This window comes from Typopeltis vanoorti, chromosome 7 (genome assembly GCF_054136105.1).
Source record: "Typopeltis vanoorti isolate ZY-2024b chromosome 7, IOZ_Tvanoo_1.0, whole genome shotgun sequence".
NCBI lineage: Eukaryota > Metazoa > Arthropoda > Arachnida > Uropygi > Thelyphonidae > Typopeltis > Typopeltis vanoorti.
The window spans coordinates 47945685-47960681 of record NC_143555.1 but is presented as its reverse complement, the minus strand read 5'-3'; the positions used below and the strand labels follow the sequence as shown (position 1 = coordinate 47960681).

Sequence of the window (14997 nt, the reverse complement as noted above, 5' to 3'; positions counted from 1 at the left end):
TTAGATATCCATCTGAAGAACAAATGCCACAATATCTTAATGGCCATGCTACAAGTGTACTCAAACCAGGGCGAGAACATATGTAATTAACAGACATAATACATTAGCCTCACAGGCTTGCTTTGGTTATAATTCCAAAAACCAACCCAATCAATGGGCAGCATGAATCATTCAATCCCAGATAAGATCCCTCTTCCTCTCCTTTAATGACTGTTTAATTTAATGCTTGGGATTAGTCCTCTAAGCACTTTCTTATGGATTCAAGACTTCCTCCTGAAGTCTTGAATCCATAAGAAAGAGGCAAGCAACTAAGATGATAAGTAATCTGTGGAATGTTCCTTATGATGATAGATTGAGGAATGTGGATTGCAGAAGTTTGTTGATAAGAGGGGATATGAGAAAATAACATTTAAGTTACTTAAAGAGCTTTATAGGATTGATGCAGGGGGAAAATGACTCAGCACTTGGCTACAGGGGACCAGAACAAGAGGTCATCCTTGGAAGCTGAATAAAGGTGTGGTAAATAGGGGTGTGATGATTAGATTTTTTTTTAGCTTGTCGAGTTGTAATTAATTAGCACCAACATGAAGATGTTAGCTATAATGTTTGTTTGTTTGTCTGTCAATTGCATGTGTTCCCCTGGCCAGTTTGCCTGTTCTGAGGGAAAAAAAAAAAAATCCAAGTTTCCAGGAGAATAAAACCCTTTATCTCTGTGTGAGACTGGCTGACTCACCTTGATTATGACAGTTGAAAAAGACCGGATAAAGGTTCCTAACATCGTGGACAAGAATCGAACTCGAGTCTTTCTGACTAAAGGGATTCATCTATACAGACTGAGCTGTGGAGGCTCTTGTAGAGTTGTGAATGAGTGGAATGGGTTGCCAAAGTCAGTTGTGAGTGCTTTGTCTGTTAATGGGTTCAAGGAGAGGTATGACAGATTGTATGGATAGTTTGAGTCTCCTGCAGGGATTCTTTAGACTCCATGAAGGTGACCATACAATAATGATATTAACAATAATAATGTATGATAACTTTCTTTTATGTTTTGATATAAACTTGTTTAATGCAGTCGTGCTGGACAAGGATGAATTCTTTCATGTTCTGCTTACACACATGTACAAGACATAAAATATCTTGTACTTACTTTCTTCCATTGTGTAGAAATTATAGAGACAAACACTCATGTTAGAGCAATTACTTGACTTAAAACCAAGATAAAATAACCCTCACCATTTCAGCTTATAACCAAGATCATCATCAGTACATATATCACAATACACTTTAGTAAGCTACAGCATAACTACTTATACTAGCCTGACCTCTAGTGAGGAAAGAGAGTAAGATCATAAATTACATTTTTTTTAGACAAAAAATAAAAAACTACTTAAAATTTATTTGATGCAGTTTGTTTGAACAAAAGCTAGGAGAGTGAACAAAAAAAAATCTCAGATTCAGAATGCATGTGTATAGTGATTAAAAGAATTTTTGTATTTGGATGATGCCTTATATCACTAAAGAACAGAGTGAAATATATGAAAATCTATATGTGAATCTGGAATAAAGACCTGCAAAGGAAGGATATTCACAGTGCATGAGGGAATGTCAAAAGTATCTGGAAGAAGCAATATCAGACTGCATGCCCAAGGTCAAGAGGTTAAATCAGGTAGGAGTTAGTAAAGTAGTATCATTAAGCATGAGCTACAAAAAGAAGTGTTGTGCAGAGTATATTAGGAGAAAGGTGACTTAGCAATCTCAGGAATGGTATGAGGGTCAAAAAAGAAAGAAAGTAACCAGCATGGTAAGGAAGGCAAAATCAAACTATGAGAAGAAATTAGCCAAGCAGGTCAAAGGAAATCTCAAAGAATTATTTTGTTATGTGACAAGTAAGAGGAAGAAGGACTTTAGAAGGATAACTTTAATGAGTGCTGATAGTATGGAGGTGATGGAGAAATAGTTGAGCTACTGGGTGACCACTTTGCAAGGGCATATCATCCAAGTCAGGATATTACTGTGACAGAAATACAACTGTAGGATTAGATGGGATATCAGTTCGTGCTTTATGAGAATATGCAAGGGAACTGGTGATGCTTTTGACTAAGCTTTAATTTAAGTCTCAGCTTTTTTTGTTATTCTAAAGAATTAAAAAATATCCCTTGATCACTATTTTATTATTAGGATATGCACTTTTTTTCATATTATATATTTATACATATTTTTTCTTTTGCAGCATACAAAAGAAGGAACTCTAGGTCAAAGAGTTAATTTTTCATAGCATCAGAAGTGGGTCTAAGTTACGGATGTGATAATTTTGCCTCTAGTTAGTGACAGTGATCCTTCTTGCTAACCTGAGAAGTAGCTAAGTATGCTGATGTTCTAATAAAAAAAGGATATATGCAGAATTACAAAGCTGGTTTACAAATTACCAAGTTGAATTACAAAGCAGTGCATGAAAAGTATTGAAAAGATGCTTAAATGATGCAGTACCTTAGTGTCTCCCTAGATTTTGAGGTGCAAGTGCAGTGAAATGGAAATTCAATCTTGTTATGCAAGAGATCCATAAGAATGTGATGTGGAAGGAATAAGAATGAAGGCATTCTGAAATATATAAAGCACTGGCCAGAAGAGCTGCTAGCATTATATGGAAAATTTGGCTTGCATAACAAATTGGTTATGCAAGCCAAAGGGCAACTAAAATAATTGTTATGCTGCAAGTAAAAGAAGAAATGAAAGTAGAACTTCACTAAATACAGACAGTATATGCTTGTATCAGAAGCAGATGCAATTTTTCAAATGCTGTACATTCAATTAACTGAGATCTATTGACTTGATGTATGCAACATGGAGTACAGTGCTTCCACCAAATTGGATGGATGGAGAGAGATACATGAGAGGAGCTTCTAGAGCTATTGCATAACCAGGACAAAAAATCAGCAAAAGAACAAATGTGATATTACTGTTACAACTGGTTAGGACCTTGTCCTGGTTATATAACTGAGACTTAGCTCAGAAGGAACGGAAAGAATGTATGATTAACAACCCAACTGGTCTTGACAGTATACAACATCAAGGTTGCCATGGATATGCAGTGCATGTTAAAATTGTAATACAGTCATACCCTGACTTATGCGAATCCGGAGTTACGCTGTTTCATATATGTACGTATTCCCGTCCCGCTTCGGGATTCACCACTAGTTGTATCTTTCTGGCGCTGGCCACATTCACCAGTGTTGCACATGCTGTGAACAAGCACTGACGTGTTTCACACAGTCTCCATTCATACACGATTTTTATAGTCTAAAAACCTTGCAATTGTTTAATGTTATGTTCTTGATAAAAATTTTATCACATAAAAAATAATGTCATCCAAAGGAAGCAAGTCCGATTCTTCTACAGCTAGCAAGAAAAAAAAAACATTAACTTTGGAAACAAAACTCAACATTATTAAGGATTTTGAAGGCGGAATGAAAATTTGTGAGCTAGCAAAGAAGTTTGATCTACAGGTATCCACAGTAAGAACAATCATAAAAGAAAGGTTTACAGATTTTGGAAGACAGAGATTCTAACGAGGAATGAATTGTAGCCACAAGGTAAGGAATAAAAAAAATCATTAGCTTGCTATGAAGAAATTTTGCATGACAAGAAAAAGACATTATGCCATCAGACGAATATATTAGATTTTATGAAACCCTTGACATTGAAATAACTTTCTTTTTTTTTTATGTACGAAAAACTACAATTACAATTATATTTCTTAAAAAATATAGGTGTTTTTGTAAACCTTTGGTCCCAATTAACTAATATTTTGTATGTTTGTATGCAAAATTATACTAGAGTTACGCAAATTCAACTTACACGCTTTTTGTTGGTCCCACCTACCGTGTAACTTCGGGGTATGACTGTACAGTAAACTCTCGATTTAACGGACCCGGATTCAATGGATTTGGGATTTAACGGGCATAATTTGACAAATAAATACGGATAATGAGATAATTAATAAAAAAATACATAATATGATGGTTAATCGGAAGTGATTGGCAGAGTTTATAAATTGCATCTTCAGATACGTTCATGTGTATTCGTGATATTTCGTGTGTACTCTTAATAGTTTGCGCATGTGCATGTGCTTTGGTTCAGTAGCATAGAATTATAATAAATTTAGTTTAATCCTTTATCCAAGTGTGAGCAAACAAAGTTCGCACCTGAAAGTATCTTCAGGACTGGGGTAAGGTGGTACAACACCAGGGCTCCCACTGAAGAGACCTCAATAAAGGTCGAAACTAGTCTGGGTAGTGGCCCTTCCCTTAATGCATAACATTAGACATATCCGCAAGGAGATGTGTTTTGCATTATGGGAGATACTGAGATAAGAGTGTTGGTATCTTGCTCCACCTTTGCAAGGAGGGCCCTGATGTTGTACCACCTTACCCCAGTCCTGAAGATACTTTCAGGTGCGAACTTTGTTTGCTCACACTTGGATAAAGGATTAAACTAAATTTATTATACTCTAACCAAGTGAAAAATAAACTTTCAACATCTTTCTCTAAATCCAGAGTAATTTATTAAAAAAGGGTGGCACATCATTTGGCAACTCCTATAGGTAGAGATGACCTGCTAATGCTTCTGCCTGGTATCTCCACTTGGGCCTGGCTCCCACTGAAGAGACCTCAATAAAGGTCGAAACTAGTCTTGGTAGTGGCCCTTCCCTTAATGCATAACATTAGACATATCCGCGAGGAGATGTGTTTTGCATTATGGGAGATACTGAGATAAGAGTGTTGGTAGCTTGCTCCACCTTTGCAAGGAGTGCCCCAGTGTTGTACCACCTTACCCCAGTCCTGAAGATACTTTCAGGTGCAAACTTTGTTTGCTCACACTTGGATAAAGGATTAAACTAAATTTATTATACTCTAACCAAGTGAAAAATAAACTTTCAGCATAGAATTAGTAGCATTGCTAGTGTGAAAAATACATGGTGTTTAGGCTGTTCCTAGAGTAATCTTTAGTTAAACTGTTATTAACTGAACAGAAGTGAACCAGAATATGATTTTAGAGATTTTGAAACCTCTGATTTCCATGAAACTTTGATGAGAGCTGGTGATAATGTCAGTGAGAATGACATTGAACAATTGCTAGACATCAACGAGAGCGACCCAGACTACCAAATTCTCAGCCAGAAAGAGATTGCTGAAGATGTTCTACTGGGCAAGAAGGATGTTGATAATGAGGAAGAAGAAGCGCTTCCAGCTGGTCCGAAACTATCGGTGGTTAGAGAACACATTGACAACGTCATCTCATTCATAGGCGAATCTTCAGATCCGGAGGTGATTGCTTATTATGAACATTTTCAGCAATTTCGATCATGAATTATTAAGTAACAATTTCATTTACATAAAAATGTTCTAATACTGTTCCACTGAAAGTGTTCTATTTTCAATACTATTCCTAAGATTCACGATTTAACGGACTTTCGATTTTATGGACAACCCTTAGCCTCTAATAGTCCATCAAAACGAGACTTTACTGTACCAGTGATGTTACATTGAAATGTATGATTGAATACAAAGTGCATGAGGAGCAATATATTTCATCCATACTGGTGACAATATTGTTAATTCTATTTGTACAAGGATGGGTGGTCAAAACCTGATGCCAAGCTACTGGCCTATCAGTATCTGGAGTGGCAGTGAAGATTTTAGAAAAGCAGTAAAAACTCATATACAAAAATAGGTTGATAAACAAACTATACTTTGCAAGGAACAGCATTGGTTTACACAGCAGAGATCAGGTCTGAGTAATTTTCTTATATTTTATAATAATGTTATGGCTGAGATGGATAAAGGGAATGGATGCATTATAATACCATTGGACTTTGATAATGGCATTTGCCAGGATACCACATGGAAGTGCCACATAAATTAAGAGGATAAAGGATTGAAATATAAACCACTGACTTGGATAAGAGGGTAGCTCACAGGCAGATATGAGGAAGTGGTGTGTGTGTGGGGGGGGGGGGGGGGTGATTGCCACATCTGAAGTGATTAGTGGTGTTCCTCAGAGCCATTGGACCATTGTTTAATTTATGCATTAATAATAATGAAAGAACCTGACAGATGTTCAATTGTTTGTTAATGATGCTACCGATATGCAGCACTTAAAGAATGACTTGAATAGGCTGAAACTGTGGACAAATGACAATGGTTATCAATTTATGTAGATTTGATTTGATTAGCAGGTTTCTAAGAATCCAAGTTCCTTGGCTGTGTCACGCCACTGAGCATTACTGTGATGTAGTGTGATGTGGCTTGTGTGTGTGTGTGAATGAACACAGTCTCCATAATACAATTTTTGCCAATGCCCTTTAATTGGAAAGACCTGGGCTTGAATCTCATCTAGGATATGAAGAACCTATCAGGGCTTTTAAACTGAATGTGAGCCTGTTGGTCTCATACTAGAATTGGCAAGGTTTTTCTTCCTAGAACTAGTTTTTCATCAACAAAACATACAAACCAGCAAGAACAGATGCAGCTGACAGCCATGCAGAACATACAGATAGGATAAACTGCCCTGTAAGAGCATTAATTAGCATTCAAATAAAGTGAGTTACTTTTGGCTGTAACCTACCAATGATTCTAACACAAAAAATGGGATATGCATGCTTCTCATTCCTCTTGACTTCCAAGGGAGGATCATCCATCTCTTTCCTCTGTCTTTACTATGAATTATCCCTTAACCTTTCAATCTTAAAGCATTTGGACTTTATGTATTACCAAGTTGCAAACATACCATTAAAAACCTAAACAACCATAATCTTATATGGTTATATATCAGCTATTCTTTTTCTGCCTACTAACTTTTACACTTCAATCTATGATATCAGCTAATATTCTAGTTCTGATGAAATATATTTATTTTATTCCAGATCCTTTCCAGAGTTTCTATGCTACCCCAAAACTGTGCAATCCTGGTTAATTTATCTGCAACACAGTAGCCCAGATGCAGTTGGATCTTGTCAGTGTTCTCCTCATTATTGCAATAGCTCACTATAGTCAAATCTTTTGTTATCACTTTGAATTTCAGTTTCTTGTACACTATTACCTTTAGTTCTTACTCTGCCATATGACAGTTTCAGTGGATAGCTTGCATTTGAATTGATTTTTGATTAGGGATCTTGAGAAAATACTGTTCAGTGAAAGTTCAGAGTCAGGGAAACTAGAATGTTTATAGAGGGATGCAGGTGAGTCTGGGTCCAGGCAACCTAAAGGTTAGTAAATGGGAGAGTGATCGCATGATGCTAAATGTAGTACCCCAGGTTCTTAACTTTAGTCGGCTAATCAACACAAGGTGCAAGATTGTTTATGAGATGAAGGGAATATTGCAGTTTATGTATACTAATTCCAGAAGTATTTGGAATAAGGGCAAGGAGTTTTTGGCACTGGTTAGCTCAACTTGGCCAAATGTTATAGGTATTAGCGAGACTTGGTTGGCCAATGATGTTTTAGTCATAGGAACAGAATACAAAGGAACATAGGAACAGAACACAGCATCTTCAGAGCGGACAGAAGGCACAAGATGGGGAGAGGGATTATGCTAATAACAGAGGAATTTAAGTACATCAGGAGGTCAGGGATGCGGAGGGTAGTTCCACATCTATCTGGTGTGATGGTGTGAGAAAGAGGCCAACAAAATGAAATATGTAATTCATTGCTGCTATAATCCAGGGGGAGGGGAGGTATAAGGAAGAATAGACATGATATCCATTAGCAAATTAGCACAATGAGTATATGTCAGGTAATTATTATGGGGGATTTCAACTACTGTGCAAGGAGATGGAATTTATACAGCTGCTGAGAGATAATTACCTGAGGCAGCATATAATGGAGGGGACACAAAGTTCATGAGTGCTGGATATGGTCATGGCATCAGAGAACTTAATACTAATCAATCTAGCTATACAGCCTCTGCCTGGAGAAAGTGATCATGTAGTCTTCACCTGGGAGATTGCCCGACATGCAGAAGTTTCTATTAAGAAGAGATATATGCGAAATTACAAAGCAGGTGATTATGACAAGATGAGCTTTCAGCAATACTGTGACATAAGAATTCGGATGCATGAGAGATGGTCAAGATGAGTTTGAAGGAAGTAGCATCAGACTGTATACCCAGAGTCAGGAGGTATATAGCATTCCGATCAAAAAGATGATTGGAATGCCCACAAGCAGTACAAGGCAAAGGCAAGAAGGGTATGGTGAGGAAGGTCAAAGTTAATTAGGACAGAGAGCTAGTTGATGATGCCAAAAGAAATCTGAGAGTTGTTTTGTTAAGTGGGTGGCAAAAAAAAGGAGGTATATGACTATGAAAAGATGACTTGAAAAAGTGCTGATGTGGGGAAGTAACAGAACCAAACCAAATAGTTGAATTACTGAGTGAACATTTTGCAGAGGTATAACCATCTAAGTGATTACATTGCAATGTCAGATGTGACTGACTAATGGAAGAATACATGTTGAAGAAATAGAGGTGTTTAAAATATTGCACAACCTCAATGCAAACACAGCCATGGGATTAGATGGCTTATCAGCCAGTATATTATGAGAAGTGCAAGGAAATTATCAGCTCCTCTGACCACACTGCTAATTTAAGTCTCAGTACTGGGAGTGGAAAGAGGGCAAGTCCTACTACATAAAGGAGGCTCCAAGACAGAAGTAGCAAATTATATGCCAATCGATATATCAGAAGTGGTGGGTAAGGTGTTGGAAAAATTGGTGAAAGAGAGAATTCAGGACTGGGTGGACAGAAATATGACACTCTATATGGAACATGGTTTTGTGAAAGGTAGATCTTGCCTTAGTAATTTGCTTACTTCTTATAATAAAGTGACAATGGAGTTGGATAAGGAAAATGGGTACTCAGCAATACTTTGCAAAAGTCATTTGACAGGATTCCACATAGAACTCTACATACATTGGAACAAATAGTGATGGATATGTATCTTGTGATTTGGATTAGAGATGGCTGATGGACAGATGTCAAAGAGCAGTTTATGGAGAATCGGAGTCCAGGAGAAGGCAGGTGACTAATGGTGTACTATAAGGTTCAGCACTTGGTATTTTATTGTTTCATTTGTACAATGATATAAGAAATGATATGACAATAAATATTCAGTTGTTTGCTGATGCAACTGGGAAGAGCAATGGTAAACGAAAGTGATATAGGGATGTTGCAGGAGAACTTAAATAGTCTAGCATTATAAGCAAAGTGTTTAATGTTGCCATGAGTAAGGTGATGCACTTTGAGAAGAGATCAGAAGCTGTGTAATATATTGACGGAACTGAACTGCAAGAAACTGATGAGGCCAGGGACTGGAAGGGTGATTGTGAACAGGGAGGATGGAATCAAGACTGGGGGGGGGGTCACCCATGGAAATTGTGTAAGAGTGTGGTTAGCAAGGGTGTTAGGACTACATTTTCCGCTTGAAGGGTGGTGAATGGGTGGAATTCTCAGCGAATGAGTTTAAGGAGAAGTGTGATAAAGTATTGTGTGAATAATGGATCTCCCATGATGAGTCTTCTTGACTCCATGAAAATATCCATGGATATTTTCATGGAGTCAAGTTATATACAGTTCAAATTTTCATTTGAACTGTATATAACTGAATTATATACAGTTCAAAGTAAATTACATAAAAAACTGTCATTAATAAGAAATTATTGTAATAATTTGTATAAATCACAGATAACTTTATAATATAACTAAACATTTTTTTCTCATTCAATGAGAAATGAGTAAATGAGTCACTAAAGACAGAAAATTCTTACCACTTTTTTCAGCAGCTCCCCCTCTTACTATCCTCCCAACAACAACAGCTTCTCCTTCATTTTTAACTGTTGCACCCTGGAATTTTAAAACAAAGTACTTAAGTAATTTTTCATTTTACAATATTAAAGGCTTGACATCAGTGTTTTATGAAAATGTTCCAGGAAGTCAGGAGTAATCAAAGACACTTCAGATTACATACCTATGTATATGGAGTTGTTAAAGCAATGGAGAGGGCCAAGGTCCAGGATTAGACTCATAACAGTAAAATTCTCCATGGGAATTGGTACACATTCATGGAGAGATTATGTTTAGCAATTTCCTTGTTATAAGAGTGTGCAAGACACTCATATTGAAGTGTATTAGACAAGAGAAATACTTATCAACTAATATACAGTAAGTTTCCATCATTTGGTCCATCCCACTGCTTCTGCAACTGGTCACCAGGTCGCACACTTATGTGCTGATAGATGGCTCTTATTCTCTAGCTATGCAACTAAGTGGGCTAGAGAATAGAGCCTTCTGTAAGGCTCTATTCTCTAACCCACTCTTTCTTTGGATATCAACAACCTACTCTAGCTGACAATCAATCCAATATAGTTTCCTTTCTTTCATGCTTACACAGTGATCAGAATACATTATCAAAAATTATGGAGACGACTACTGTGTTAGAGCAAAACTTTAATATAAACCAAAATGAACACTCGACGTTTCGACCTTCATATCAAAGTCATCATCTGGAGCATACACACATATATATATATACAAAGAAACAAGCTGCACTACAATCTACATGGTTCACAAAAGTTACTGACCAACTGTTACGACAATTATTGGTCTGACCTCTAGTGGGGGGGGGGGGGAACCTTTACTACATCAAAGCTAGAGTCCTATTATTATTATCTATTAGGTTGCAAAATTAAATTGGGCTGGAGAGCAACATATTTATATATATAAACTATGTGATTATACATATATTTCAACCAATTGGTATGGAATAGTTTCCAATAAAAGCTGAAAATTGCTGAAAGTCCTAAAGTATGCTGAATATGTGCCGTCCAAATTCTTGGAATTTTTATGCCACCATTATTGTTGAGATTAGGGTGGTTAATCAGAATTTCACAGGCTTCTTTAAATTTTCTTTCATACCAGGTTTTTGTATGATGTAAAGAGCAGGTACTTTTCCAATCAATTTGGTGTAGGGTGTTGAGAGTGTGATCTGAGAGGCCTGCTTCACCAAAACTGTTACATTTAATGTCTTCTTTTTTTTTTTTTTTTTTTTTTTTTTTTTTTTTTTTTTTTTATGTATATGGATTGTACGTCCAGTTTCACCAGTATAAGATAAGTTACAGGTATAGTAGATGCAATAAACTCCAGGATGTGCCAATGGGAGGAGAGGATCCTTAGAGGAGTTGAATATGTTTTTTAATGTTATAGGTGGTTTAAAAGTGGCATTAAGATTATAATGGTGTAGGATTCTATTGATTTTTTCTGATAACCCTTTAATGTATTGGATGGCTATGGTTTTACTGTAATCTATTTTTTTTTTTTTTTTATGAAGTTTAATGAAGAACTTTATTAACAGTATTTTTGTTATAGCCATTATTTATAAATGTGTTGCTAATAATCTTTAATTCTTGTTTAAGAACTTATTGATTAGAGCAAATTGTTATAGCTCTGTTCTTAAGGGTGTTAATGATTCCAAATTTTTGCGACGGGTGGTGATAGCATGCATATATTGGCCAGTATGTGTCGATTGCAGTAAACCGTGAAGGATGGACTGCCTGAGGGAAGACCTGTGACCAGTGTATCCAGGAACGGGAGCGAGTTCTGATTTTCAATTTCAACGGTAAATTGTATGCATTAATGTTGTTTGTTCAGGTGGCTAAGGAATGTGTTTAAAGTTTGTCGACCATGTGGCCAGATAACGAAAACATCGTCAGCGTATCTAAGCCACACTGTAGGTTTTAGGGTAAAGGAATCAAGAACAATTTGCTCAAAAGCTTCCATATAAAATTTAGCAATTGGGGGTGGTAATTGGGGGAGGGGGGGGAGCTCATGGCTGTACCTTCTTTTTGTAGGCAAAAATTTATTTTGCCACATGAAATAACCAATATAGTTTCATCGATGGCATCACATTGCACTTTTCATTTGACAAACATTGAACCACCAGAGCATCAACCTCCACCCTAAACCCTCAATTCAGACCTTCAAGCCATTCTTCAGTAGGGCTCAGATAACCTTGTCAATTTCTTGCTAGAATAAAAAAAAGAAAAAAATAACTGTTTTTGCTCTAGTAATGCCTTAGACAACACTCAAATCCTCAAACAAGATAAGATTTCTCTCTTTTGCATTACCTGGGCATCAAGCCTCTCTTGGCATGAACATTATAAACACTGCCTCTCAACATCCAAAAAACAAACTAAGATTTCTCTTTGCTCAAGGTGCTACTTTACCTCTGAACAATTATTAATCTTATACAAATCACAAATCCATATAACTATCAAATATTGTTCTCACATTGGGGTGGTGCCCCTAAGAGCTCCCTCAAAATACTTGACTCAACACAGAAGAGGGTAATCAAGTTGATTAATGACCTCTCTTACCAGTTCACTCCACCCACCCTCAACACAAGCATTTGGTTTCTGCAACATGCAACTTCTATAAATACTTCCATAGCAATATAATAATATAATATTATATTATAATACTACTTCCATAGTTGTTCCATATAAGCCAGCAGTGATAATTTCTACACTCTCCACTAAATCCATCACAACACATGCAGCTGCCACCCAACACCCCTTCAGAGTTCAAACTCATAGAACAAATTTCACTTCCTTCCTCCTCTTACAAGGAATATTTCACAAATTCAAATTAAGCAAGAACAAGATTCCCAACTCTCTACCCATCCATGGTACTAATGTACTATAGGTTGACTAACCACAAGAAGCTAGTTAGCTATGAGAAGGGAAAAAAATGAATTTGCAACACAGGTTGCCACATGACAAGTTAGCATTCAAACTAACTGTAGAACTGGATAACAGATTAGTGAAATGGATAACAAATTGACTGCTGTTAGATATCAGCAAGTTGTGTATGTATCCCAGAAGAGGAAAGTACTGGTGTGTCCCATTTGTTTGCCTTAGAGCCATTATTATTTAAATTATTAAATTCATGATATCAAAATGAGCAAACAGATGTTATACCAGTTTTATTCACATACTCCTGGCATCCAGAAAAATTTAAAGATTGGCTGTGGGCACATGAATGGTCTGACAATTCAATGTTGAAAAATTGTGTATTTAAACTTAAATGGGTTGCATTTTGAAATTAATCAGAGCAACTAAGGCTATGATGTATTATACCTGCTAAATATTACCTGACGATCATGTTGGCAGTTTAACAGCATCCATATTTCATTTGTCAGAAATACCATTAGAGGGAAGGGTGCAAACTAATATGTACTTATAACAAAAAAAGATGAAAATGATTAGACATTATACCTGAAATCCTAGGAAAGGCATTCTCTCTCTCTCTCTCTCTCTCTTCCTGGGTGCTAGCTGGAAGACTGCTGTTTGGCAGAGGTCTAAGAATTATGATTTCCCATATTTTTGGGAGTTTTACACAACCACATTTATTTAAGCTAAGGTAGTTTTAAATAGATAATAAATAAAAGAACAGTAATTTATTTCCTCCTCCTCCTCTTATTGAATTCTCTGAATCTTGTCTAGCATGGTCTGCTAGACCTACCTGTCCATAATTGTGGCAGCAGACATGTTCTTTCAGACAGAAGATCTGCCTATCTGTCCAGAAGCAAACTTGGACATGTATTGAATTTTATGTATACCTGGAATCAAGAGGGAAAGTAGTTGGTCTTTTTAGGAACCAACTTGACATGGGGTTTGAAAAGTACTACAGAGATTTCTTTCAAGTTCTAGCTATTTTTAATGAAATCCACAAGGTGTGTTATAACTATCAATTTTGCATGTTGTTTTGACTAATTTCCTGTTTTGTGAGATGAAGAACCGAAGTTTTCGAGAAAGAAAACCCTGCCACAACTATATGAGAGTGACTAACTAACTCGCCATCAAATGAAAAGCCCTGATAAAAGTTCATAGCATCCTTGACAGGAGGATTTAAACTTAGGTTTTTCTAACCAAAGGCATAGTAAACATCAACTGGACTACAGCGGCTCTTATGGGATTGATATAAAAATTTAAAAAGCAAGTGAGCATTAAACAAAAAAGACTGTAGGTTTCATGTTGTATTTTTGAATCTGTTGAAATGCTTCTGAAATACTGTGCAATATACTGAGATATGAAACACTGCAGTTCTTTATTTTACATGAGTGAATAAAATTTTTAGATATTAATCCTAAATGAGAAGGATTAATATCTGAAACCTATAGCGTATTGCTGAATATGGGCAAGAAGTTAAAGAGAAAGCAAGAATCTGTGTCTTGAATAAATGGATTTTACCTTTGGTGAAAAATGCATAAAGAAACTGTTCTTTGGAAAATTCCTCATGCTTTCATCTCCAAATGCTTTTTAAATCTAATAGATAGACTGGATGGGCTCCCACACAGTTGACACATTAAAGTTTCTTTGCAGAGCAAGATTTATTGTCATGCTGTTTATTACCATATCAGGCACAAGTTGTAGAGCCATGTTTCTGACTTTTAAAGCATTTTAGTGGATTAGGGATGTACAGCCTAACAGAACAATTCAGATATCCTGCTTTTACTGAAGTTGGAGATTTGAATATATAAGTAAAGAGAATGTTCTTGGTCTGACCATCCTTATGAATCAGAATATGCTTCATACCTGTTACTTCTTGAACTTTTAAGTTCTATTTAAAGGTAAGCATGACAGGCAATAAATGAGACAGAATGGGTCCAGAACTTGGAAATACCCAATTAATAACTTGTTAATTTATAATATTCCGAGTGTTCTCCACTCTCCTTGCAGATGTGAATTTAATAAAATGCAATTTGATATTTAAAATAAATTAATATATTTTTAACCACTGATGTCCATATCTGTGGCATATGTGGTATGAGGAAGTGGATATTTATGAAAAGTTGTATGGTTAATTAATGCATGAAGTATACACATTTGTAACAGTTTCACTAATTTCAACCATATACAATATATCAAAACCGTGTTAAATGAAAATATAGTT

The 14997-nt window shown here is 36.2% G+C and overlaps 1 protein-coding gene across 2 annotated transcripts in view; it reads right to left on the bottom strand.

Moving 5' to 3' along the window:
- The window catches only part of LOC150104654 (protein PALS1-like), a 282994-nt gene that overhangs the window by 88769 nt on the left and 179228 nt on the right, over positions 1-14997 (bottom strand). For both annotated transcript variants that reach the window (XM_090395246.1, XM_090395247.1), the window contains one exon: positions 9816-9891. In XM_090395246.1, coding sequence (XP_090251372.1) covers positions 9816-9891 — 76 coding nt within the window. The remainder of the gene's footprint in view (positions 1-9815; positions 9892-14997) is intronic.